A 25,855-nucleotide genomic window follows, 5' to 3' on the forward strand; every position below is an offset into this window, starting at 1 on the left:
AAAACTACTTTCTTACTTTAACCAATACTTCATTAATACCAATTACTTGCATAACTAACTGGAGCAAGGACAGGAACAAGGTCTGCCCTCTACCGAAAGAATGCCTCTATCAATTCATCTAGAAAGTCATAATTTAACCCATTACTAGTTAAAGCAGTGTTTTGGAAATACAGGCTTGAATCATCTCAAAAATAAGGACGAACTAATGCCATTGCTTCTTATTACAGAGCAATTTCTAAAGTAAGAGGACACCTGTCAACATTTTTGTTTTCTGTACTCTTCTGGAAGGGTCCTGCCTAATTAAATCAAAATGTTTTTGGAAGTAAGAGCTTAGATAAGTGACTCTAATAAAGGTCTAAGAGCTTTCAGTCTTCAGTGGAAGAAAGCAGTTTCCTGAAACCCATGGTAAGGATATTAAATCTACAAAAAGGCTGTGATTTAAGGAATGGTTTTCTGCAGTATTTCCCTTTGTCTAGGTTTAGGTGATTCCCTTCCCGCTGTATTTCCAGCTCTTCTGCAATGTAGCAAAGTTGCAGCCATGATGCTCTGAGGGTCTGTTTAGAAGTTTCTACCTGGCATAGAATTAAAATTATTTGAACATTCAAAAGTAAAAAGGTGCAGGTGAAGAGGATTTGCATGCCCAAGGCTTTTGTTGTTTGTCTTTCTTCCCCCACGTAAAAGCTATTGGTGTAATAAATGCTATCAGTGGTCCCTGCACAGCTCTTCTAATAATAGCAGAGAAAGCCTATTTACCTAACCTGGCGCTACTTCTCTGCTCTGATGGTGAGGTGCCTCGAAACTGAATGCTGAAATACAGATCTCTACCTCCTCAGCTGAAAGCTAACAATCAAGCACCCAAATTTATGGGATGTTCTTGACTTTTCTCTCCCTATGCTTCAGCTCCATAATACCAGCCCTTTTCATCGTGAAGGTTTTCTGAAGATAAATTAATTAATGTTTGTTAAGCATCCACATATTTATAGCAATAAGTGGCATAGAAAAGCTCATGAGGAAATTAACAATTCTGTCTTCACAGCAGGGTTTCAATAGTGTGCAGTAAATAAGGCCTAGGGCTACACATTGAAAAATTAGGAGAAAACAAAATATTGAATAACTGCTCATTAAGTCAACATCGTCCATCCTGCTCACTAACTGAGGCAGGGGTCCTGTGGAAAAAAACAGGTACGATCCTGATATTAAAAGACTACACTATCATGCAAACATATAAGGGAGGTGAACTTCAATTGCATCAGCTATCTTAATTCTGACATTTCCTAACTCCTGAATATTTTACTTTCCAGCCTTAATGAGCCTATCCTGAGCTGTTGCATGTCTTTGCAGTATCCTTTTATAAGAAAAGACCTACAAGAATGCACTGTGCAGGGATATACAGAGGCTGAATGAATGCCATTATCATAAAAGAAAACAAGGTTAATAATAATAATAATAATAATAGAATTATCAAAAGAGAGCTTCAGCAAAATTTTGCTCCAATCTTTTAAAAGGCAAGAAAATAGTAGTGAATCAGTTTATATCCCATGGCAATAATATGCAATCAATGGGAATTTCCAGAGGAAATGAGGTTAAAGAGTGTATTTACCCACTGAAACAAGATTTAGTCATCAACATGCAACAATACAACCTTCCAAGCAGTTGCTCTCTCCATCTCAATGTTTGGATGGGAAAGCTGGAAAACATGTGCCTTCAAATCCACCAGGCGTTAAAAATGAAGTTGGTTTTAAACTAACATCTAGACTACTTAGAGCTTAACAATTCCTTACCTGCAAAATTACATGGAAAAGGAGGGTGGAATATTAAGGACATGTTAAGAACAGAGCAGGAACATTTGCCTTGGCAAGCATGCCTCTTGGGCATATCAGCATCTAATGTGACAATGGATTTATATGTGATGTACTAATAGATAAAATAAGAAATAGTTTAAAAATAAAATTAATATATAGCCTGAAAAAAAACCAAAGCAATATAATTACAAAACCGATGTATATTCACCTAGTGGGAAAGCCTTATATGTTTTTTTTCAGATATTTAATCCCACAATGAGTTATCTGTTCAAATAAGAAAAGGGGCAGTTTAGGAAAAAAAAACAAAAACAAAAAAACCCAAACCCAAGTTTTAAGTTAATAAATATCAATGAAAATGTTAGGTACCGAGTTGCATTAAAAAGATTAGTTAGGAACACAGCATATCTTGTTAAAAGAAAACAAACTCTAAAAATAATGTTTGTGGTAACAAATTCAAACGTGAAAATGGGGCAATGTAAAACAGGCATTTCTCATTTCTTTTCATGCCGCTTAGCATCCACGTCAACTAAGATTTTATCTTGTTAGGCTGTTTTTTCCTTCCACTACAAAACAAAAGGAAAATGGTGGCATATTTGACATGGCTACAAACTGTTTTTTCTGCCAGAAACACTTGCTTGTTTGTTGAACAGTGGCTTTCTAGCTTGACTACATAAACCTGAGGAGAAATATCCCAAGGATATTTTTGAAATGTGAAGCGCTAAAAATGTTTTATTGCTTGCCTGTTGAGGAAGTTTTTGTAGTGAAAAGTTTCTCTGCATAGATCATTTACAATACTAAATTAAGGTCTTGCTTTATAATTCCTCCTCAAAGCAGACTAAAAATATAATGCCATTGACTTTTGAGTAAGCAAATGCATTGCTAATGATGAGACAACTGCAACGAAGATTCAAACAATGCACTCTTGCCAGTTATTGTGATTCTTTTATACTACATCTCCAGATTTATACTAATGAAATAGTCTAATAAAATGCCTATCAATTAATTAACATATTTACTCATATTTCTTATTTAACAGTAGCTCTTAAAAATAATTAGGTATTAAATCCCAGACCCCAAGCACCCGACTCAGCAGCCGGGTCGCATTGTGCTGAGCCACGCAGCCCCTTGTATGCGTTAACAGACTGGCACTCGCCAAACAAGCAGTGAAAGAGTTGTGTTGTCCTTAGCTTTTCAGAGTTTTTTTTGGTTGTATGTACTTTCCGTGGCATGGCAGATGATAATCACATTTTTCTTACTTACTGGTCTTTAACTGGGCTTTGAAACCCAAGGGGGCAATCCCAGACGGCCTGAGGCCAAGGGGAATTTTGCATTGCCTTCAGCCAACCTTGTGATTTCATTTCCCTCAAAGGCTTTTTCCTTCAGACTATGGAGCTTTTAGCAGCACCAGACACTGTTCACAACCACCAGACCCCCACGAAAGACAATACAGTGAAAATGATGTTAAGCATTTGTTTGACCGGGCTCCGTTCTTAACCATCCGGCTTTTATCCATCTTCACGCTGGCTTGTAAGGTCAGCTCTACGCTTTGCAAAGCTGCACCTGGAAATGTTTGCCATTGGCAGGAGAAACTGCTAAGCAAGACTTTCACAGCCACGGCTGCTTCCAGCACACCATCGTCTTGGGCTGCAGCAGTGGCAAATAAATGCCATCACGAGTACAGTGTGCAAGGGGAAAACTTGACTCGTGTCACATTAAAACACATGCACACGCATCCACACGCACGCACACAGCCTGCTCGGCACTCAGAAAACGGACAGACTGAGTAGCATCTGTGCTGGGGGGGATATGGAACAAATAAGTAATTGCTGTTTTTACTAAGTAAAGCAGAAAATTACAGCATATCAACAGCCAAGCGTGTTTGTTGCCTGGGAAGAACCATTTGTGTTCCAGTTTGGGCTTTTTGACTCATTTGAAGTCTGTGCCTTGAAGCACATTAAAAGCATTTTAATTATTACGAGTTTATGTCCTTGTATAGATTTAAAGTTTATAAATATAACTGGGGAGGGGTGGGGGGAGAGGAAATCAAAATAAATAAACCCAAGCAAATTTTCCGTATTTTTAACAGTGAAATCTGGAGGAAGATGCAGCTCTGAATTAACCCCTTAGAAAACGTATAATTCTTTTCAGAGAACACAGATTGTATTAAAAAAAAATCTGTCTCGGTTTATGAGAAAAGTGTGTGGCTATATGTATGTTTTCTTAGCTACATTCAACTCTCTTCAAAAAGACATTCTTTAGAATAGCACTCTTTAGGGACAGTGTTTCAGGGCTGACAAGAACATTAAACCATATTATAATTATCTCTTCAATGAAAACACAGCTTTGTAGTGGAGGCAATGCATGGTTCTCAAGGCGAGTGTTATTAGGCTGTATGTGTTTTCTTGGAAGGAGATTCATGGAAAGAAAAAAAGCTTTATAATTTACTGCAAGGAAAAAGATACAGCGTGCATGTCATGCATAGCAAAAGGGATTTTACAAAGAAGGCACGAAGTTGAGTGCCTCACTTATCTTCAAGAATGCCTCTACATAATAAGTGTGGGGATCAGTTTAACACAAGCTACAATATAGATATAACACACACACACAATTCTCTGTGACCATTCATACAGATAACTGCAAAAAAATTGTCTGCAAACTAAGGTAAATATAAAGCAATTGCCTCCTATGCTACAAATGGGTCCTGCCTCATTCTCTGAGAGGTCACTGCTGAACAGCACTCATTCTTATTGCAGTTCAGATAATAAAATCTGTTATTCTTGACACAAATACAAAGATTTTCTCACCCATCTCCCGCACTCAAAATCCTGTTTTCTTAAATTAATCTGGCAATTAGAAAGTATCTGTTCTGAAACAGTGAGCAAAGTTACAAACTGCACCAAGATTTTAACACATTCATAGGTGATTGTATTCAATATGCATATGTGTACACGTACTATCCACACATGCACATTTAGATTTATTAATTCATATTTCTTAAAAAAGAATATTATGGATTTCTACTGCTTTTTTCAAATGCCTCAATGATTTTAAAAGAGGAATTTTCTTCTTGTTTGCCAGAATAAGGTTGCAACTTTGTTTTCTTTAGCATGTTCGCAAATGGACAGATTTAAATTCCTTAAAACGGAATGAACTAGAGGAAAAAAAACCAAATTAGGTTAACCAACAGTTTACATCCCCTAAATGTGGTGAACACCGACAATATTATGAAAACCATGTGCACAACACGGTAATGGAGAATTGTAAAGTTGTGGCGTTTCAGTCCTGCACATGCAAGTCCAGGCACACACAGACATAAGCACAAAAGACAACAGCCCCACTAAACAGCTACCAAAAAAATACCCAAATGGCCTAATACTAGACACAACAACTTGAGCATTCTTAGGAAAAAAAAAAGTCAGAAACTCACCAAATCTTGGTTTTAAAAGCTTGCTAGGTATCCAGAGAGAGAGCATTCTGAACAGTCAATTACTTTCACATTTTGTCCCAGGACTTTAAAAGTTAAAGGCATGGTTCTGCCAATTGTGAGATGCCCCATCCAGCACAGACCACCCACAACTACCGATTTTCCATCTGGTGAACAAAACAGACATCTCCCTAATTATTTTTAAAAAGGTTTTTTTTCCTAACATACTTCCTTTATTTGTCTGTGACCTGGAACTTAATGGAAAACCTGGTAGATGCCAACCTCATTTCTTGTAATGAAGCATCTTATTTTCCCTACTTTAAGCATGCTTATTTAAAGGCTGTTTAATAGAAAGTTATTACCTAAGCCAATCTTTGATAGGGCCTAAATTACTAAATAGTTTGAAATTAGAACAACTTTATATCGAACCCTAAATGATCTAGTTAAATATTAACAGTTAAAAGTTCTTCCCTTAAACTAGCAGATTAAAACCGAAAGCAATGAGGTTTACAGTCTCATATGCTGGGTTCCCATATTGCCAGTGTCAAAATTTATGCCTTTTTTCAGCAATATGGTTGCCATTGCCAGCACCACACTTATAAATGCCAACTGTAATTAAAATCTGGCACCTTATACAAGCATTAAACATGCTTAAAGGGGTTTTTTTTCTTAAAAAAAAAAAATCTGTATTTTAAAATACTCCTTGCATCGTATGCAGGCTTAAAAAAAAGTTCTTCTCCTGCCAGTTTTAGAAACATCACAGGAATAAAAAGATTCGAGTTGTCCTGAAAATCATAAAATCATAGAATAGATTCAGTCTGGAAAAAACTAGATACTGTGCAACCCTATATACTGTGCAAATCTTTCATGGGGGATGCATCTTTCATGGGTAATGGAGAGACAGCAAAAGCTGTATTTTCACTTGAAAATGATGACAAAGACATAGCATATTTAAAAATCTGGACTCTGGGCAGATGCACGGGGCAGATGACATGCAGCCTTTACCTCAGCACCCTTTACGCTGGCTGTTATTGTTCAATAAACACATAAAGCCTCCTTGCTGTCACAGGGAATGCCCTAGCAGGGTCGCAGACGCTAGAGCCTGCTGAGGGAGATGGGCAGACCATGCGGAGAGGAACGAAGGCTGAGGTGCACCCATAGCCTGTCTATGTGAAAGGTTTTGGGGAGGTGCATGCCATCATCTAGGTTTCTCATCCATTACTCACCCATCATCGCTACATCCCCGTGCCTCTGGCAGCGAGCAGTGGGCTGGGCAGCTGGTTAAGAAAATCCTTGTCAAGGCTTGTCAACAAGAGAAACGATTAGCAGGAGGCTCCTGGAGGCTCAGGACATACAGACAAAACATACAAAACATACTGTGGGGAAAAGGGGGAGCTGGGAGAATGGTCCTTCACACCAAGAAAAAATTTCCAGCCATAAATTCCTTTTATACTTACTAATAAGCTACTTCTAAGTTACAAAGTTGGCTTATGGACCTGCTGAAGATGAGGAATCCATGTTCACGAGAGGTTAAAACCTACAGAAGCCACCCAGCAAGGCTGAGCCAGGCAAGCAGCAGCAGGTGCACAAACAGGACAGCGCTGGAGCACTCCGAAATTTGACTCTTGGTGTGGCAGCGCTGCACCAAGTACTCGTTTCTATTGTCCTGGTCATTTTTCATGGCTAGGAGGTGAGCGAGAGCCAGCCTGTCAAGTAAGCTGCTGGAGAATGACCTCCTCTCAGAAACTCAGCACCATTCATGGACTCTGCTCGTGGGGGAATGGATATAAATCCAGGCAGCCTAATCGCTGCCAAGTTGATCTTTTAAATAGTCAGTAACAGAGAACAGTGTGTTTTCAAAGCAGTTTGATGCTAGGTTATGAATTAGCATTTACAGGAGCTGCTTCTGATGTAACCAGCAGATGGAGAGGAACCACAATGGTGTCCGTCTCAAAGTTTGAAGGACCAAGGGCCAACAACAGCAACACTCAGCACCTTATACTGCAAACAAGCAATGATCGAGCTGCTCTCCATCCTGTCCTCCACATCTCATTCTACTGGTGCCTGGAGCAACATTTTTCTGGTGATCGGCAGAAGTAGTAATTAAATTTCATTATGGGGTGCCCCATATACCAAATGTTTATGGACAGGATGGACAATTTTATCCTCCCACTATCTTGACATCACGTTCTTGGCTGAATTTCTGGATCCTTATATTAAGTTTGCATTTATGTTTACTTTCACTTTTAGGTACTTTCAGCAGGATAATATCTTTTAAGCCACCTATTTTAAAATAACGAGTGAAAATACCAAACGGGAAACCTTGAGTTAAATAATTAATTTAAATCTTGTTTTCCCATTTAAACATTTTAGTTTTTTTCTTGGAGAAAGGTTAATTCTCAGTTTGTAACCACTGAAGTATGTTGCTTTGTAACTAAATATAGCTTTTACACTAAATTTGGCACTTCTTATTGCTAGCCAGAAGGACAGAGTACTACCACTGATACATATTTAAGCTTTTCTATACCTCATTATACATTTTTACAGATTAATTTTTCTGTTTTTGTTAGAAAATCATGTATGGCACAATTCTTATTTACTAGCTGATCCCTTTGTGTTTACTTACGATTTATGTTTCTTTGGATGGAAACTGAAATGCAACTTAAAACCATGTCACTGCATTTATCAGTTGCACGACACTGCCTTAAAGAGGCTACACTTCTAAACAAAATTGTGATTTGATTTTAAAATTGGTCTATTAAAATAACTCTATATTAGCAAGAATTAGCACCAATCTAGTATTTGGTCATAACATCCTTCAATATTGTAGTATTAGCGAATCTAATCCCCTCTAATTATGCTTTTATTCACAGATTGGTAGCGAAGAACAAGCTTTTCTGCTTCTTTCAAATCCCAACTGGTCAAGTTTGAATGAATTAGTCATTTATCTGAGCTAATTGAATATATCGAAGAAAATATTCTCTTGGTGCTTGCAGAAAAGACTGATCTCAAAAGCCAACTCAGTACTTCAAACAGCTCAGGTTTCCAGAGTTTAGGCAGTGACTTTCACCAGTTCAATGCTCTGACCCACAAGCTGGAAGCATGAATGCATTTTCTTTCTTTCGTTTGTTATTTTTTATGATTTAAGCAGATTACAGTAAGCTTAGCCTTCAGCATCCCTTTAATAGATTTATTTTTAAGAAGAAATACACTCGGCATAAATTTTGAAAACTGTTTTTGTCATTTATTTCTTGACCATTGGGTTTTTACTCATCTCATTCTCAGGTTTCAGCTCTTTGCATATAATTTACTTCCAGAATTATTTTTTTTAATGGAGGAAGTTGCCAGCATTACCAGCAGCAAGACCAATATCTCAAATATTTAATATTAAAAGGACAGAAAATAAATATTTTTATCAGTTGTAGAACAGGCTGAAAGTAATCTGAAAAAGAACCTGGAAATATCTGAAGTGTTAAAAATCCTTCATGTCTTTCTCTTATAAACTAATTCCCTCAGTGACTGTGAAGCAAAGACATCCTGCAGCCACCCCTCTCCGCACCGCAGACCCGGATTGCAACACATGAATCAGGGACAGGGTGAATATTTCAGTCTCTGAAGTCAAGGCCTCCAAACATCTTTGAGGTCTGCAGTACCAAAAGTTTACATTTGGTTTGACACCATGTAATTTTGCCAATAATATTGCATAACGAAAGTGTGGTTTTATATACAGCCACACACACTACCATAACAAATGTATACCATCAGCTCATCATTTTTCTTTGTTAGTCTCCCAATTGTCAGATGCATTTTAAGGTTAGAAGCTTTTTTTCTAGGCAAAAATGGTCAAAGAGGCTGTTAAAAATACTCTATAGCTGCTCAAAAAAAACCCCAAAACCCAATGCAGCTATTTGATAGCATATTCAACTTCTCTTTTATCTTGTTGAGGAACATTGGTGCTGATTTCCCATGGCACAATCTGCTAAAGCATGTGTCTTAGGTGATGATACTGACCTTAAAGACAAAGCCGTCCTAACAGAACTCTGTATAATTTCAGATATACTCAGAGGAAATTTATGATTGCATAAAGGCAACGGTGGGCTTCAATTTCGGTTTAGCAGTTCAAAATCTGGAAATGCCAAGTCACTGTTCTTGCTCTGAACATGCCTTTGTGCGAGCAGTGGCTTTTCCTTTATGTGTAGTGCATAGGACAGGTGTTTTTATAAATTCAAAATGTGTCAAATTACTGAATCTAGACAAATTCCTATTTTAAGATTCCATATCAGAATGAAAAAAAAGTTCAGAAATGCCACGCCACTTTTTGTTAAGTAATTTTCATTTCTTTCCTGTTTTAATTTGAGTATGGATGAACATGGAGTGGTGCAAGATCCTTGGGCTTGACAATGCTCACTTGGGTAAGAAGGGGCATTGCTCAGGCTGTATTTGTCAGAGAAGTTAAAGTAAGTAGGCAGAAAGGAGTCTCTTTAATTTCTTCCCTAGAAAGCTCTATAATGTCAAAAGCTCCAACACCAGGGTTTTGTACCTCCAGACAAAAGGGATCCAATGCAACCAAACTTCTAGAGAGCTGGAGAGCTTATGTGGACCCAGCCTTGCAGCGAAGAAAGAAACTTTTTCTTCTAAAATGAGACTCTGCCTCCTTATATAGGCAAGTGAGAGGAAAAATAGCAAGCAATTCTGCCTGTATCCACTCACAACCTTAACCCTAGGACAGATGCTGTTTAGCACCCCTGTGCTTCATGTGCTGTGGAAGTATGGGAGTTAACTAGTGAAAACTAGTGAGCAGACAGCATACAGGTCAAATTTTCATTCATGCTGAAAGATTTTGTTGTACTTAAGGCATGGCAAAAGTAGACATATGCATGGCAAGAGAGGGACTAAGAGTACTATGGGTGAGAAAACACAGTTAACTGACAGCAAAAAACAAAAGGGGAGAGGAAAAAAAAGCCCTACAAGAGCAGATCCTGCAGCAACACACTGAAAGAGATGGTTGGGGATTTTTGGCTTAGGTCTGCCTTCTGCAGAGTAGTGACTGGCACCATGCAAATTTGGCTGACTGGCTTCTATACACATGTGAATACACCTTGTGCAACAGCTCTGCTGGGCTGATGGGTATATCAAAGTAGATGAAAGAAGAAACGTTCAGAGAGAGATGAGTACCCCCCTGGGAGATATACTTTGCTGACCCAACACTATTAACTTTCAGAACCTCGTTCAAAAAAATAACTGCAGGAAATTCCTGTGAAGACAAAATGGAAATCCAAAGAAAGGAGTAACACAGGAGGAAACCCCAGAATTATGGTCTGTAGTAGGAGTGATACCTGAACAGATCAAGCTAAACTAAATACAGTGTTCTTATTTCATCTTGAGATAACATCTCTTGCCACAAGCCACCATCCTGCAGCACTGGAAACACCCAAGTTACAACATACAAGGAAAAGAACAACTCCTTTCATCAAAAATGCCATTGTATAGTTTCATTATTTATAGGTACTATCTATCTCAATAAGTAAGTCAAAGTATATCACAGAAGGAACACATGATTCTGGTAAATCATGTACTACCTCTTCTGCACCAAACCTCCAGGGAAGCGCTGCAAAAAACTCTGCCGCTTGGGTCTTGGGCACAGCTAGCACAGCAGGCAGAGGGAGCCCCATCCAACTCTGAATTGTTCAATAACATGTCACCTCTCTTTTCCTGTGAATGAAGGTAAAATAAGATTTACTTCATGTTTTGAAATCTGGCTGGAGGAGAGAGGGATTCCAGAGCAACAGGCCATGCTTGGAGCTCCTGGTTTCATTTGATTTTGGTAGGTAAGTAGCAACTGCATTTCTTTTACTGTTCTACAGATCTTTGCTGGTTATGGTGAAACCACCAAAAAGGTAAAAAACCTGAATGTGCTTACAAATAAAACTGTCTTCTAATACTCATGATTATTACTTGTCTGCTCTAGGTTGAGACAGGGCTATGTAGAAAAAATCCTGAATTTCCATTGTCCCTGAAGCAGCTGTGCTATAAGCAGAAAACCTCAGGCTGCAGAGGGCGTGCCCATCTGCAACCTTTTACAGGCCCTAAAAACTCACACTGTACATAAAGTTTAAAAAAAATGAAGATAAATTACACGTTTGGCTTTGCCCAATGCATGTTTGAATTATATTCTACTTCTAATCCTACTTTAAAGATATTTTCTTGAGCTTACTGTTGTTCTCACGACACAGCGCACCAAGAATGATTACAACCTGAATAAATCCTGTTTGTTATTTTCCATAACTTACCTATTTATCTAAACCCATGGGTTACTTAGGAGAAAGGGTAACATGTTAGTTACCTCCCACTCAAGCGAAATAGAAACATTAGGTATTATATTACATTATATCATAAACTTTGGTAACCAGTATCTCCCTTCAGGAAAAACTGCACGTGTTGCCCTCCGCCTTTAGCAGGAACACATGGGTTCCAAGCAGCTGCCATTAAATTTCAGGTTTTAAAACCTGCAAACAAACATACGGTAAAAGTTAAATTACGCACTGGTGCTAAATTTGCTCTGTCCCCTACAGGATCGTTTGAAACAACAGTGTGAATGGTTTGACATTTAAACAAAAAAAAACCCCAAACATTAAAAAAAAAGACAAAAAGGGGCATTATTTTAAGACTGAACTTTCTGTCTGCTGCATCTCATTTCTCCTTGTTTAACTATCTGTCCATACTAAGAAAATTGCAACCAGATGAGAATTTAAGTGAATCATATTAGTGAGATAAATTTTGGGACACAAACCAACTGGAGGCTTTTCTTTATGTTCCGAGCAGTAAAGCTGCTCTGGGACAAGGCAGGAGCAAGCAGCAAAGAGGGGGTGAGAAGGGAACTGGCCATTAACTTATCAGTTCCAGGCCTTGGCTTTCTAATTGACAACCTCAGGGCTACTTTCATCACTTGTCGACTTCAAACCCACACTCAATTTTTTCGTTTAGATAATGATGCAACTATAACATAACAGTGTTTCTGACATATTGCAGCGAGTAGCAGTAGGAAGATTTCCTCAGTAGCTTAGTTTAACAGGAAAGGAAAAGAAAAACCCAACTGTTAAATCGTTTTCACATCTATCAACTTCCCAAAGAAACACTTAGTAAGAAGACAGGATTCATCCTTCCAGTTTGCTGAACTCACTGTTTGGTACCCACCCAACCCAATGCACCTTCAATTTTACTGCAATAAGACTACAATGCATGTGTTCCCATAGAAAGTCTAAATAAATGAAGCCACAAAACCTAGAAATTGGAGAACTTAAATGGAAAATATCACAGAAAATGTCATGAAAAATACATTGACAACATGCCATCTAGAAATTGCATGTCCTTCACAAAGAAAATACAGGAGTAAAGGAGAAACAGGAATGCTGCCATGGATACATCTCTACAGAGAGCTGGAAAACCCTGACTCCTTTCCTCCTGCAGAAAGCCGAGTGGTCGCTGCAGGCAGCCACATCGTTTGTGAAGAGTAAGGTATTCAGGTATGTTTATCACATTTTGACCATAAATAAAAATAAATAAATGAATTTTATCAAGTAACAGCATGTCCACAGGCAACAAAGCACCTGGCTTTAACATAAACAGTCTCATAACTGCCTTTTAATAGTGGATATAAAAGTTCAGGTCCTGCAGTCAACTCTGCAAAGGCCCTGGGGTCACAGTGAACTCAGTGCAGTGTTTGGAGCCCTGAGCACGTCAATTGAGGCCACAAAAGCAGTGTCAGAAAATGCAATAATACCCATACAGTTCTGAACCACATCTGCTTCTCTGGCTCCTAAGTAATTGGCATAAGGAGGGACGACAGTTTGGATACCATTGCTGCTGAAAACGCGTGTAAACAGACAGAGACTGAATTAATACTGAATTAATAAAGCAAAGAAGGCACAAACAGATTTGGTGTACAGTCAGCTCTTGTCTTTGCTGGAATTTAGGCTCTGATGGTGCAAACTGCTACCCAAGTCAAGGGATGTTAATGAGGCTGTGACCTGTTGGCTTACGTTGGCTGGATTAGAAGAGTTCAGACCCAGCAATATAAGATTACACACGCGAATGCTTCATTTCTAGGCAGAAACTGCTATATTTTGGTCAGAAACTTAAAAATTATTACTCCAGCTCTCATTTGAGGTTTAACAGCGTAGCATGTAGGGGAAGCAGTGCCTGCTCTGAGAATAAAACACTGGACTCAACGTTTCCTTGGAATGCTGCTCTAGTGTCTTTCAGTCTTTCTAGGTCCATAAAGCTGCAGCGTATTCTGTATTTAGCAGGCCACGCTGCCTGTTTAGAGCCATACCAATCAGTTTTATGAAGACTGCATATGCTGGAGTATCATCGACTTAGGTAAGACATCTCTTCATCTCAAGCATTGTGCAAGCTGCTGCTCCTTCTCAAGCAATAAGGAGGCAAGAGCTCTCCCTACAAAATGGCTGGCCCACAGAATGGGCAAAGGTTACAAAATATTGTTATTAAAATTCTATTCTATTCTTTATTATTACAAGGCAGGAGAAACTGGTTTTATAGCCAAATCAGCATCTCAGCAAAACAGTGGGCTGTAGCAGGAAAGATAATATATCCAACAGCTGGACACTACAGCTGATAACGATGTCACTGGTATCGTTGTCCAGGACATTTTGGGATTTTTTTGGACAAAACAGAGATCAACACAAGAAGTGTGAAAAAACAGGCTATTACATCAACTTTTAGAGGCAGGTGGTTTTCCAGTTTTTTAAACCAAATCCCCACCACCTCTGCAATTTTGCCACTCTGAGGCTGCAGCCAGCAGTACAAACTGGTTCCCTTCCAGCGTTTGGAGTGCAGGTTTTACAAGCCTGTTTTGCCTTCCTGCAGGCACTTGGAGCTTATAAATGGCACCTTTCAGTGTCCTGAATTATGAAGGGCAGCTAGTCTTGAATTCTCCTGACGCTTAATGATCTCACATAAAATGAGGTCCACAAAACTTTTATTACCACTGCAGTTCAAATTCACAGGTGAAGAACCACCAGGGAAAGGATGCGGACGTGTCTCTTGCTTTTGCTCTCCTAATTTTCCAGGTGCAAGAAAGCTTCTCACTTGGGCTTGAACAATTAGTTAACTCTCAAAGCGAAGCCTGATCTAAATAAAAAGACTGCAGTATGCTACCCCGACAAGCAATGAAAAAATCCAAGGGGAAACCACTTGAGAGCAACACACACTAGCATCGAATTTAGGTTAAAAATATTTAGGTTAAAAAAAAACCCTATCTAACCATTTATTTATTGTCTTTTGTTTCCCATCTAATTTTACTCACTTATCACCACTAAGCATATCTGACACTCAAGAATTATATATAATACTTAATTAAAACATGAATTGGTTCCTCCTCTACTCCAGTAACAGCATCCAACATTTGGAAAACAGACTGCACCTCAGCAGTCAGAACACAAATTCAAAGGAAAGTCTTTCCAAAAAAATAAAGGATTTTGTTTGTTACAAATTACTTCTGCATTTATATAAAGATGTAACGATTCATAGCATGCCAAATACAGTGCTAATGAGCTTTGGGTTGTGTTTTTCATTTTTGTTTGAATTTTTTTTCCTGCTAAAAACAATTACTAGAGGCCATTCAAATGCCACTGCATAAACCAGGAAACCTAGTAAAACTGTAGGTAAAATTGGCATTTTGTTTCAAGCGTGGCTCAGGAGTCCAATTCGCTTGTTGGCGAGCTGCATATTTCAAATAGCACTTGCATCTCCTCCAAAAAGGAAGGCGAGTAAGACGCTTGCAAAAAACCACATTTACAACATTCATTAATGAAAAACAAAAATGAAAGAGCACAACCTCACCACTTAATTCTCGCCTTCCAAGGATGAAGCATGTTAGCCTCTCTGCTCTGTTCTCCACTCTCCAGTGAAAGGCAGATAATTTAGCAGAAATATAAGTCCTTCATTCTCAGTACCTCTTTAGAGGCTACATGTGCCCACAAGAGCTTAAAAACCTTCCTGGGGAGCATTATTAATCCTGGTTCTAACAGCACAGAATTTTGAAAGCCTATCAAAACACTGTCTAGTCATAGTGGTACAAGTCTTGACTTTTCATGACTTGGTTGCAAGAAACAAACAAACAAAAAATCAGTGGAAATTATACCAAATTATCTTCCATCATTCAGCTAGGCACATCTCTGCCCATCACAGCTACTAACTAGATATCAAGCATCATTCTTCTACAGCAAACCTTGCTATCTACCACGTCCTGATGTTTCAGTCTAATGGAAGTCCCACCTTGACCCTGCTTTATCCAGGCCCCCTGCCTCTGGCCCTAAGAAGTCTTTCAGAAACCTACATGTCGCCATCGAGACATGGTTTAGTAGGTCATAGAGGTGTTGGACTGACAGTTGATGATCTTAGAGGTCTTTTCCAACCTTAATGATTCCATGGTTCTATGAAATAATTCAAACTGCCTTTTGTACGCAGTGTAGCACTCCTGCCTGGCTGCAGCTGAGCTGCTGCCCATTTACACCATCGCATATCAGGTCACTATCCACCTCCTGGACTTCAGTCTTCCAAGTAGCATGCGTGTTACTCCAAAGGCTTTCAGATGACTTTTTAACTGACAACATCCAGGATGTCAGGGGTTTCAATGAATCATCGTAGTTCCTGCCTACCAGTTGATATGACTAAAGTTAATTAATGTTGCTGGGAAATAGAAATGTCTGTGATACGCTATTCTTGTTATGTCCGTATTCAATTTTTCCCTTGCTTTCTTTGAAGAGCATTTAGCCAACTTAAAAAAAAAAATAAATAAAAACAAACACCACCTCCAACAGATTGAGCAAATGAAAGACATTCACAGCAGCTAACTCAACTTTCCCCCTAAAAATCCCACCGACAATATCAAAAGTGGGGAATCAAACCCCTTTATTACCAAGTCCACAGCAGATAAAGCGGCAATTGTGGTTATACAGTATTGGAAGTGTAGCTACAACATAGCATGACAGCTTGTTAGTGTTGAAAATATATAAGCTCTTTGTAATTGTGCCTTTGGAATGCCATCTGTCTTGAATTAACATCCACCTGGGATCATGTTTCGATGACCAATATGGACAGATTACTGGAACTTTAAAACCTCGCTTTCTTTGTAATTGACATTTAAACTGTTTGAAGTTTCTCATTAAGTCCTTTTTTTACAAATTAGGTGCAGATGTATAAAGCTAAATGTACAGTACTAAGGAAAATTAGGTCACCTGAAAGCTCAATAATAAAATGTATCAACTGTTGAAGTGCAATGAGTACATTAAAATTTAGAGATCAACTTTATGTCCCAAATTCTTCAAAGTTTCATCATGCCCCTTTCATCGCTGCAGAGCCCCTGATGCCAACCATTTTTAATTAAAATGGCAGAGAAGGAAGTGGGTTTGGCCACTGCAACAACGTATAAACACCGGCCCGCAAAGGGGTGGAAAAGGCAAAGCAGGCAGACGCAGTGATGCCCTTTTCAGAGGGATGGGCAAATTCTATTTATACCAGTGATGCTAGGAGATTTAAAGGGCAAAGGGAGATTTGAGAGTTAAATATAGTATCAAAGCAAAAATAAGGGGACTTTAAGGGGACTTGTTCAACACCCAGAGGCTCAGTAATCACACAGCTGACCTCCAGACCCACTTGCAGTCAAAGTTCTGCAGACTCGCTATGCTCCACAGCCTCACAGGGTGGAAGGAAGAAGCGTGCAAAGTGCAGTGGCTGGAGAAACACCTCTGAAGGCAGTTCAACTTACAAAATAAGGATGAATCCAGTATTTCTCCTCTATAAATAAGGAGGCTCAGAGCTCAGGAAGGCATGAGAAAGGGCTCCAGGAGAGGCCACCACTGGGAGAGCACCTGAAGGTCAGGAAAGGGCTGATACGCAGGGGACAGGAGCAAACACCACACCTGGGTTTCAAAAGAGTACAAATTCACCAGCAGAAATCCTACAAAGCCCTCAGCATCAAGGGGCTTTTACCTGCCAGAATGACTCCTAATGAGGCTTAAGAGAAGAGTACAGCAGCCTAATCTCCCCGAGGAGCCCACGCACCCGGTCTGTACGAGTAGCCAAGAAAGGCTGCACAGGTGTATGAAGGCTCAGTGCTGGAATGCACTGAGCATTCCCTGTGGGAACAGGCGTGCTTCTTCCTAGTACAGGACCACGGAGCAGGGGTGGCATTGGGCCTCCAGACAGCATCCCGCAGCTGGTGGCATTTAAACTCAACGCGATCAAGCAGGTCCATTAACCCTCCTTCCCACAGAAAGGTCTCCTGGGATAAATTAGGACAACGCCTACATAAAATGCACAACTGCAAATCCTTTTGGCACCACAGCTAGCATGTCGGTTCTTGAAATGATGCCAGGAGGTGTACCCCGTCTCCCTGCTCCTAAGCACAGAGATGCAATGGAAGAAGCCTTCTTCTCTTAAAAGCTGGTGAACGAGATGAATATATGGCCAACCACACCTTTTTTTCTTGTGCTTAGACTAAATTATCTCCTCTTAAGCAGACTGTCTTCAGTACCGCTAGTTATTAAAATGATTTAAAAGCTTTTCTGTTCACATCCCCCTATGACCCTATTAGCTGCAAAAACTCTTTTTGCAGTGGAAGTGTAAACCTTCAGCTCACTACGTTTCTGCCATTTCCAACAAAGTGCCAAGCAGCTTTGCTGCAAAACCAGACATGCATCTGTTTGTGAGGTGAGCAGCACATCTCAACTGATGCCAGAACAGGACAGCAACACATTCTGGTTTCTTTACCCATGGCCTCCTTCTCCTTGTAATGACAGGACAAGGGACAATGGGAATAGACTGGAAAGGGGCAGATTTAGACTAGACACAAGGAGGAATTTCTTCACAATGAGAGTGATGAGGCACTGGCACAGGTTGCCCAGGGAAGCTGTGGCTGCCCCATCCCTGGAGGTGTTCAAGGCCAGGTTGGATGGGGCCTTGGGCAGCCTGATCTAGTGGGATGTCCCTGCCCATGGCAGGGGGGTTGGAACTACATGATCTTTAAGGTCCCTTCCAACCCTAACTATTCTATGATTCTATGACCTGGGAGAGAAAAAACCTGAGCTGTACAGCAAAGTAACAATGTCTTCCAGGAGGGGACAGACCAATTCACTTGCGAAAGGGAACAGGACAGTAATCTGTTTGCCTCTTGTAACTATCAAGAAAGGATTCTGACAAAAGCATATTTGTTCCCAATTCTGTTTTGCTCATGTGCTTTATGAACCCAGCTTTCATTGGATCCACAAAAGCAGGTACAAGATCCAGCAGGACCATCCAGAACTGCGTTAGCTTTAAGCAGACTAGTCAAGGTGCCAGCGGTGATTAGCTGGACACACTCAGCTTTGCACCCTGTCTCTCATTAGCATTAATTAGCTGGCATCGTACCTCTGCTGCTGCCAGGATGAGAACTGGCTCAGGCAGTAGTTTCACAGTCCTTAATGTTGAGTATGGAATTGCCAGAGCACACAACGGGGAGCTTATGTCAGTCTCGTGTCTTTCTGCCAAGGGCAGAGGAGAGTGGAGACCCGGTTAAGCAGAGAGCTAGAGTAAGGTGGACAGGTAATGCTTCCTTTGGTGTGAGACTTGCCAGCGTAAATTTAACCTGCCAAAAGTGTTTGAGTGAATTTGAAACCAGAGATAAGGCTGAACTTTGTAACGTGCTTTGCCTAACCTAGCAGCGGCAGCTGATGAAAGGCCCCACCCTGTACACTCCAGCACATGTGGCCCGTGATGGTGACTACAAGGTAAACTGAGGTTCCATCAGGTCCATCCCCAGAGAGTGTGGTGTGAGCCGCTATCAGGTTCTCAACTCGCCGACAATGTGACAAACGTTACTTTAGGTGAACCAAAATGACCTTGTAGAAAAGCAGATTCTGCAGATATGGCTGAACAGTTCTGCAGATAAAGTGTTTTTATCACTAGAAAGTCACACGTTCAAATAAATTTCACCCCAAGGCCATAATCTCAAAAGACATACTTAAAAATGTGTAGAACGTAAAATGAGTGATTTTTTTTTTTTTTTTATAAAGGTTCAGGAAAGAAATCCTTCAGAGACATAACACTTTACTGGTATTCTTGGTTATAGCTCTACACACATTGAGCAGGATCAGCTACTGGCAAGGACCACGGTTCATGTCTTTCCATGTAAACGTTGCAACACAATAAAAATATTTCACAACTAACAAAGGGGAACCTTTAAATTGCTAGAACAATTTCAGCTCTCATTGCATTAGCACCCTCCAGTGTCCAATTCATGAAAACCAACATCATCACTAATTTGCCAAGTAGACACCAATTTGCAGTGTGAAACACAAGACAGAGCGGCAGTGGATTCCTAGGAGGGAAGACAGCAATCAGAGATGAGAGATGCAACTCCCAATGCTATAAGTTTTAGATGGCACAGGCACAGACTCTGAACAAGACCTGACAAAGGTTTATTACTCTTCTCAGGCTCCTTTGTTCCTAGCAGGCATGCTGGTGTCTGCACCTTTGGCACGATGCACTTTATATATTCCATGCTCTGGATGCAATACCAGGGTGGAATACATGATATTTTTCATACTCTGCAGCATTCTGCTGAGATGTGAGCTTAATGATGCTGCTTTTAATTGATTTAGTATAGGCATGTGGGTATAGATCTGCCTGGAATACGTCATGTAAATAAATACAAGTGAAAAAAACTCTTGTGCACGCATGAAACACACATGCACTTTGCTGGCTGAGGGTAAACAGATGATCATGCTTCTCTTCACTATGAATATTCAAAATTCCTCATGATCAGAAATAGCAAGGCATAACATTTATGATTCTGAATCAATATGGGGGGCGGGGGAGAAGGCAAAAGAAAAAAGGCACATACATGCATGCACCTTCTCCAGACACAGGCTGAAGCTGAAGGAGGCAGGCTGAGAAAATGACTATGGGTTCTGTGCACGACAGTGTTACTGTGGGCAAGAAGGACTGATGTGGACTTTATGGACTCATCACACTGCCTCTAGCATAGCACAAAACAGTTCAGCTGTCCCTGGTGCTCCCCAAGAACGCCATCACCAGTATTGTGTCCACAGTAACATCTATGTCACAGCTGTAACGACTGCACACTGCTTTGTCACTTGACTATAAAATATTTACAGTATCATGGTCTCAGCAGAGGACGCAAGAATTCAAGAATTCAAAGCTTTAAATATTAAAATGAATTAACACTTGATTGCCTGCCTAATATCAGTACTAAAAAACCTGCTCTGCCTCAAGATGTGCTGTTGAAAACCTCCTCTAAACCAGCACAGAACCAACCATTAATCACTCTGGCAGAAGTCAGTCTCTGCCCACAGGTAATATATAAGCAGGCATCCGTGGGCAGAAAGCTGGGCATGAAAACCACACAGATCTCCAGGAAAAAGGTGTAGCGGAGCCCTCATCCTATATGGCCTATGTCACACAGAGCCTGATTCTGCAAAGTGACCTGCATGGGGATTGAGTATTTACAACGGAACTGTCATCCTGCCCAAAGCCCATTCCCTGGCAGCAATTTGGCCACCTGCAGGAAAGCACTTGGTGATCTCACTCCCTTTACAAGTGGATATATGTTGCTTACATAACCCTCCCTCACCTCCCCCAGGAAACACCACCCCCCTGGACTCCCAAGGCCTCCCCAAGCCCAGGCTGAGGGATGATGAGGTGGGTGTTGGTCTCTTCTCCCAAGTAACAAGCGATAGGACAAGAGGAAATGGCCTCAAGTTGCACCAGGGGAGCTTTAGACTGGATATTAGGAAAAAATTCTTTACCCCAAAAGTGGTGAAGCATTGGAACTGTCCACCTGGGAAGATGGTGGAGTCTCCATCCCTGGAGGTGTTCAAAAAAGCATGTAGATATAGCACTTTGGAACATGGTTTAGTAGGCATGGTAGCGTTGGGCTGATGGCTGGACTAGATGACCTTACAGGTCTTTTTCCACCCTCAATGAATCTTATGATTTTATGACTGCTAACAACACCACTTCTGCCCACACCATGACCTGGGCTTGGCTCTGCCACTCGGCTCCATCCAGGCTGGTTTATCAGCAGAGGAGCACGCATGGTATTCCTCTAAACATGGGAAAGTTGGAGGTGTGGGTCCACTTCCTCCTGCCCCAGATTTTCTGCAGGAGATGGAGCAGGGCAAAGCACACTGGATGGGAGGCTCCAACAGGGACAGGACGGACCTAGTGTTCTCCTCGGGCAAGAGAGGTGCCAGAATGGAAAACCAGGAAAGGACAGTTTCGTACCAACTGGAGGAAATTGATTTCTCTTCCCATGTCCCTCTAGGGCCTGGATGTGGCCAGTACCCATGAGTGGGGAGGGAATGAAGTGTCTGGGGAAAGATGGCCCAGGGCTCACCCTCAAGATGTTCATGGAATCATAGAGTGGTTTGGGTTGGGAGAGACCTTAAAGATCATCCAGTTCCAACCCCACGTGTCCCCAGGGTTAGGGTTAGGTCTCTGCCACCAGCCCAGAGTTTGGGCTTCTAACCAAGGAATCCTTTTGCAAAGAAGTAAAAAACATACCAGTGTTTTTTCTTTGTTTTGGGCAAGTCAGACCACCTTGCTGCATTTGAAAGCTGCTGGTTTAGCAGTGCTTTTATGTATGGAGCATGTGCAGTTAGCGCATCTCAGTGCACTGGACAAGGTATATTGTGTATGTGTCTCCAAAAACAAATGCACACATCTGCAAATCCAGCATGCTGCAGATTGGGATGTTATGTAAGCCGCTCTGCTGAGGTTGCCCATCTTTTTCTTGGCTGTACGCAGCCCATCTGGGTACAAATATCACAAAGGAGATTACGACCATAGAATCAAAGAGTGGTTTGGGTTGGAAGGGACCTTAAAGATCATGTCATTCTAACCTCCCTGCCACAGGCAGGGACATCATGCACTGGATCAGGCTGCTCAAAGCCCCATCCAACTTGGCCTTGAACACCTCCAGGGATGGGGCAGCTCCAGCTTCCCTGGGCAACCTGTGCCAGTGCCTCAACCACTCTCATGGGGAAGAAATCCTTCCTTATGTCTGAATCTGCCCCTCTGCAGTTTATACCCATTGCCTCTCGTCCTATCACTACAAGCCTTTGTGAACAGTCCCTCCCCAGATTTCTTGTAGCCCCTTCAGGTACTGGAAGGTCGCTATAAGGTCTCCCTGGAGCCTTCTCTTCTCCAGGCTGAACAACCCCAACTCTCTCAGCCTGTCCTTGTAGGGAAAGTGCTCCAGCCCTCCGATCATCCTTGTAGCCCTCCTCTGGACCCGTTCCGAGAGCTCCATATCCTTCTTATGTTGCACATTCCAGAACCAGACGACACACACAACGCCCCTCCTGCTGCTCCCCTCGATCCGCAGACGAAGCAGCGGCCCCCCTCGGGCCCCTCTCCCCTAAGCGGGCGGGGGGAGCCGCCCACCCCTTCCCTCTGGCCACGCCTCCCGGGCGCGACTCTCGCGTGGCGGGGGGGGGGGGAAGAAGGAGGGAGGAGCGGTGCCTGGGGTCCGCTGGCCACGCCCCCTGGAGCGCGCGCGCGCGCCTTCCCGCGGGTTGGGGTCCGCTGGCCACGCCCCCTCGCGCGCGCGCGGCTCCGCGCGTCACTCACAGTCTCCGCCTCCGCAGCCGCAGCCCGGCCCGCGAGAGGATCCACGCGGGCCCCGCCGCCATCATCATCGGCAATCTCATCATCCTCCGCCTCGGCCCCGCCCAGCCCTCGCCCCATTGGCAGGAGGCGGGGGAGTGTTTTTTCCCGCTCCTCCTTCCCGTGGCGCTGATTGGTCGGGAGGCGGGGGGAAGGAGGAGGGCCACGCCCCCCACGTGGCCCCCGAGCCGCTCACGCTCCGCGGGGCGGGGCAAGCGCGTACGTCATCAGGGGCGGGGCCAGGGTAGCTCCCGGGGCAGGGGGAGTCGCGGCGGGGGGGTAAGGGGAGGTCGCATTGACCTCAGCCAGGGCGAAAATAAGAGACGAGAAGGCCCAGGGGACCTTCCAATACCTGAAGGGGCTACAGGAAAGCTGGAGAGGGGTTATTCATAAAGGCTTGTGGGGACAGGATGAAGGGCAATGGGTATAACCTGGAGAGAGGCAGATTTAGACTAGACATGAGGAAGAATTTTTTCACCATGAGAGTGATGAGGGGCTGGAAGAGGTTGCCCAGAGAAGTTGTGGCTGCCCCATTCCTGGAGGTATTCAAGGCAGGGCTGGATGGGACCTTAGGCAGCCTGATCTACTGGGATGTCCCTGCCCATGGCACGGGGCTTGGAACTAGATGGTCTTTAAGGTCTCTTCCAGTACTGACTATTCTATGATTCTATAATTCTATGAAAACCAGGGGGTGGTCAGGTTCTCCTCACCTCCTCCAGCATCCCCCGACCCCTTTCCTGGACAGTGGTGGCTGTGCTGGTGTGGGAGTTCATGGAATCATGGAATGGTGTGGGTTGGAAAGGACCATGAAATTCGTCCAATCCATTCCCCCTGCCATGGACAGGGACACCTCCCCGTGGATCAGGGCACTCAGACCCTCATCCAGCCTGGCCTTGAATCTTTCCAGGGATGGAGCATCTACCACCTCACTGTTGTAGTGCCTTACCTTCAGTGTGGAAAATTTCTTCCTAATGTCTAGTGGAATGGTTTGGGTTGAAGGTCATCCATTCCATCCTTCTGCTTCATCTGCTCTGTCTCCAGCTCCAGCCTCTGATGGAGCTGAAAGATGGAAGTGCAGTGGTTACATGTAACACCAGAAGGAGGAGGATGGTGGTGCAGTGTTGGCATACCCCTGTGGGGCAGTGCGGGCATCCAGGGCACCTGGGGGTGCTGAGCTCCTGCACCTGGCTGGCCAAGTGACACTTTCCACTGGATCGGGTTGCTCAGAGCCTCATTGTTAAAAGATTTTCCCCAGATAGTGGGTGATTCCAGGCTTAATGTGTTCACAGCTCAGAGTTGGGCCATCACCTCAGTGAGTGACAAGGGCCCCCTCAAAATCAAGCAGATGTTTATGTATTCTGACATAACATTATACGACAGCCATTTTCTTTGAAAAGTTCTTGGTGTTTTTCCATGTGCTCCTAGTTCTTTATTGTTCATTAACTCGAAAGCCCACAGAAGTGTACCTTGTTAATTCATGTCTGCCGTCTCGTTTAGGTTCTCCCTCAGAAGTGACACTTCATGTTTCTCCACCAATCATAAAAGTCACTTCTTTCTTGAGACACATCTATTCACCTTTAAACTTCAAAGAAAAACCTCGAACTGTCCCATTAACTTATACGTATATCTAGTTTATGCCTTTGCTCAGAACTAGATTGACCTTTCAGTCATCAGTTATCATTAAATCTAATACTTGTGTTCTAATTCTGACATTTCTTACACAATCTGTTGATTCAGCTGAACGGGGCCGCACATGGGACAATTGCACAATATTCTTGTAGTTGTCATAGAGATCAATTTCCAACATCTGTTCTTATTGTATTCTTAATACAAAACTCTATTTAGCGCAATCGGCTATCAATAATATCCAAGTCCTACATGGATATATTTACCACATTTTGTTGTTTCCCTTAACACTCATCCAACCTGGCCTTGAACGTTTCCAGGGATGGAGCATCTACCTCCTCTCTGGGCAACCTGTTCCAGTGCCTCACCACCCTCAGCATAAAAAATTTCTTCCTAATAACCATTCTAAACCTCTCTTTGTTTAGTTTAAAACAGTCACCCCTTGTCCTGTTGCTAAAGGCCCTGTTAAAAAGTTTTTCCTCATCTTTCTTATGAGCCCACTTTAAGTACTGAAAGGCTGCAGTGAGGGCGTCCTCGGAATCTTCTCTTGTCCGAGCTGAACAACCCCAACTATCTCAGCTTCTCTTCATAGGGGAGTGCTCCAGCCCTCTGATTGTCTTTGTGGCCCTTCTCTGGACTTGCTCCAACAGGTCCATGTCCTTCCTGTGCCAAGGGCTCCAGAGCTGGATGCAGTATTCCAGGTGAGGTCGCATCAGAGCAGAGCAGAGCAGAGGGGCAGAGTCACCTCCCTCAACCTGCTGGCCATGCTTCTTTCAATGCAGCCCAGGATACCATTGAGCTTTCTGGGCTGCAAGCACACACTGCCGGCTTATGTCCAGTTTCTCATCCACCAGTACCCCCAGGTCCTTCTCCACAGGGCTGCCCTCAATCTTTTTATCCCACAGCCTGTGCCGATACTGAGGGTTGTGTTGGCACAGATGAGGTTTAGTTGAAAAGTTAGAAAATCAATTCTGCTTTAGCTCAAACTGGAACAGATCCTTAAAATGCAGCAGGGCTTCTGCTCATCTTTTTTCAGTCAAAATTTAGATTGAGGACATGGTTTTCCTTGCCGTGTGTCTCAAAAGTACTGGAGTGTCCACAAAGCATTAACCCAGAAAGCTCCTTCAATAGTGTGGGCATTTCAGCCATATTTCCTGAGGACCAGGTACACAGGTAGACAGGTATACATGGATCTGCATGTATACATGCTGCATATCTGTCCTGTCATCTCCCATCCCTATCCTTCCACAACTGTTGAATGCATTGCCCATGTCTGGCCACGAGAGAGAGATCCCAGGGAAGAGTTTCAACGGCT

General features: G+C 42.4%; 1 protein-coding gene across 1 annotated transcript in view; it reads right to left on the reverse strand.

Moving 5' to 3' along the window:
• The window catches only part of CLYBL (citramalyl-CoA lyase), a 178,721-nt gene extending 155,690 nt beyond the window's left edge, over positions 1–23,031 (reverse strand). The window contains exon 1 of the mRNA XM_054088010.1: positions 22,879–23,031. Coding sequence (XP_053943985.1) covers positions 22,879–22,961 — 83 coding nt within the window. The 5' untranslated portion in view covers positions 22,962–23,031. The remainder of the gene's footprint in view (positions 1–22,878) is intronic.
• Between the last annotated feature and the right edge of the window lie 2,824 nt (positions 23,032–25,855).

Source organism: Cuculus canorus, chromosome 1 (assembly GCF_017976375.1).
Source record: "Cuculus canorus isolate bCucCan1 chromosome 1, bCucCan1.pri, whole genome shotgun sequence".
Classification (NCBI taxonomy): Eukaryota; Metazoa; Chordata; class Aves; order Cuculiformes; family Cuculidae; genus Cuculus; species Cuculus canorus.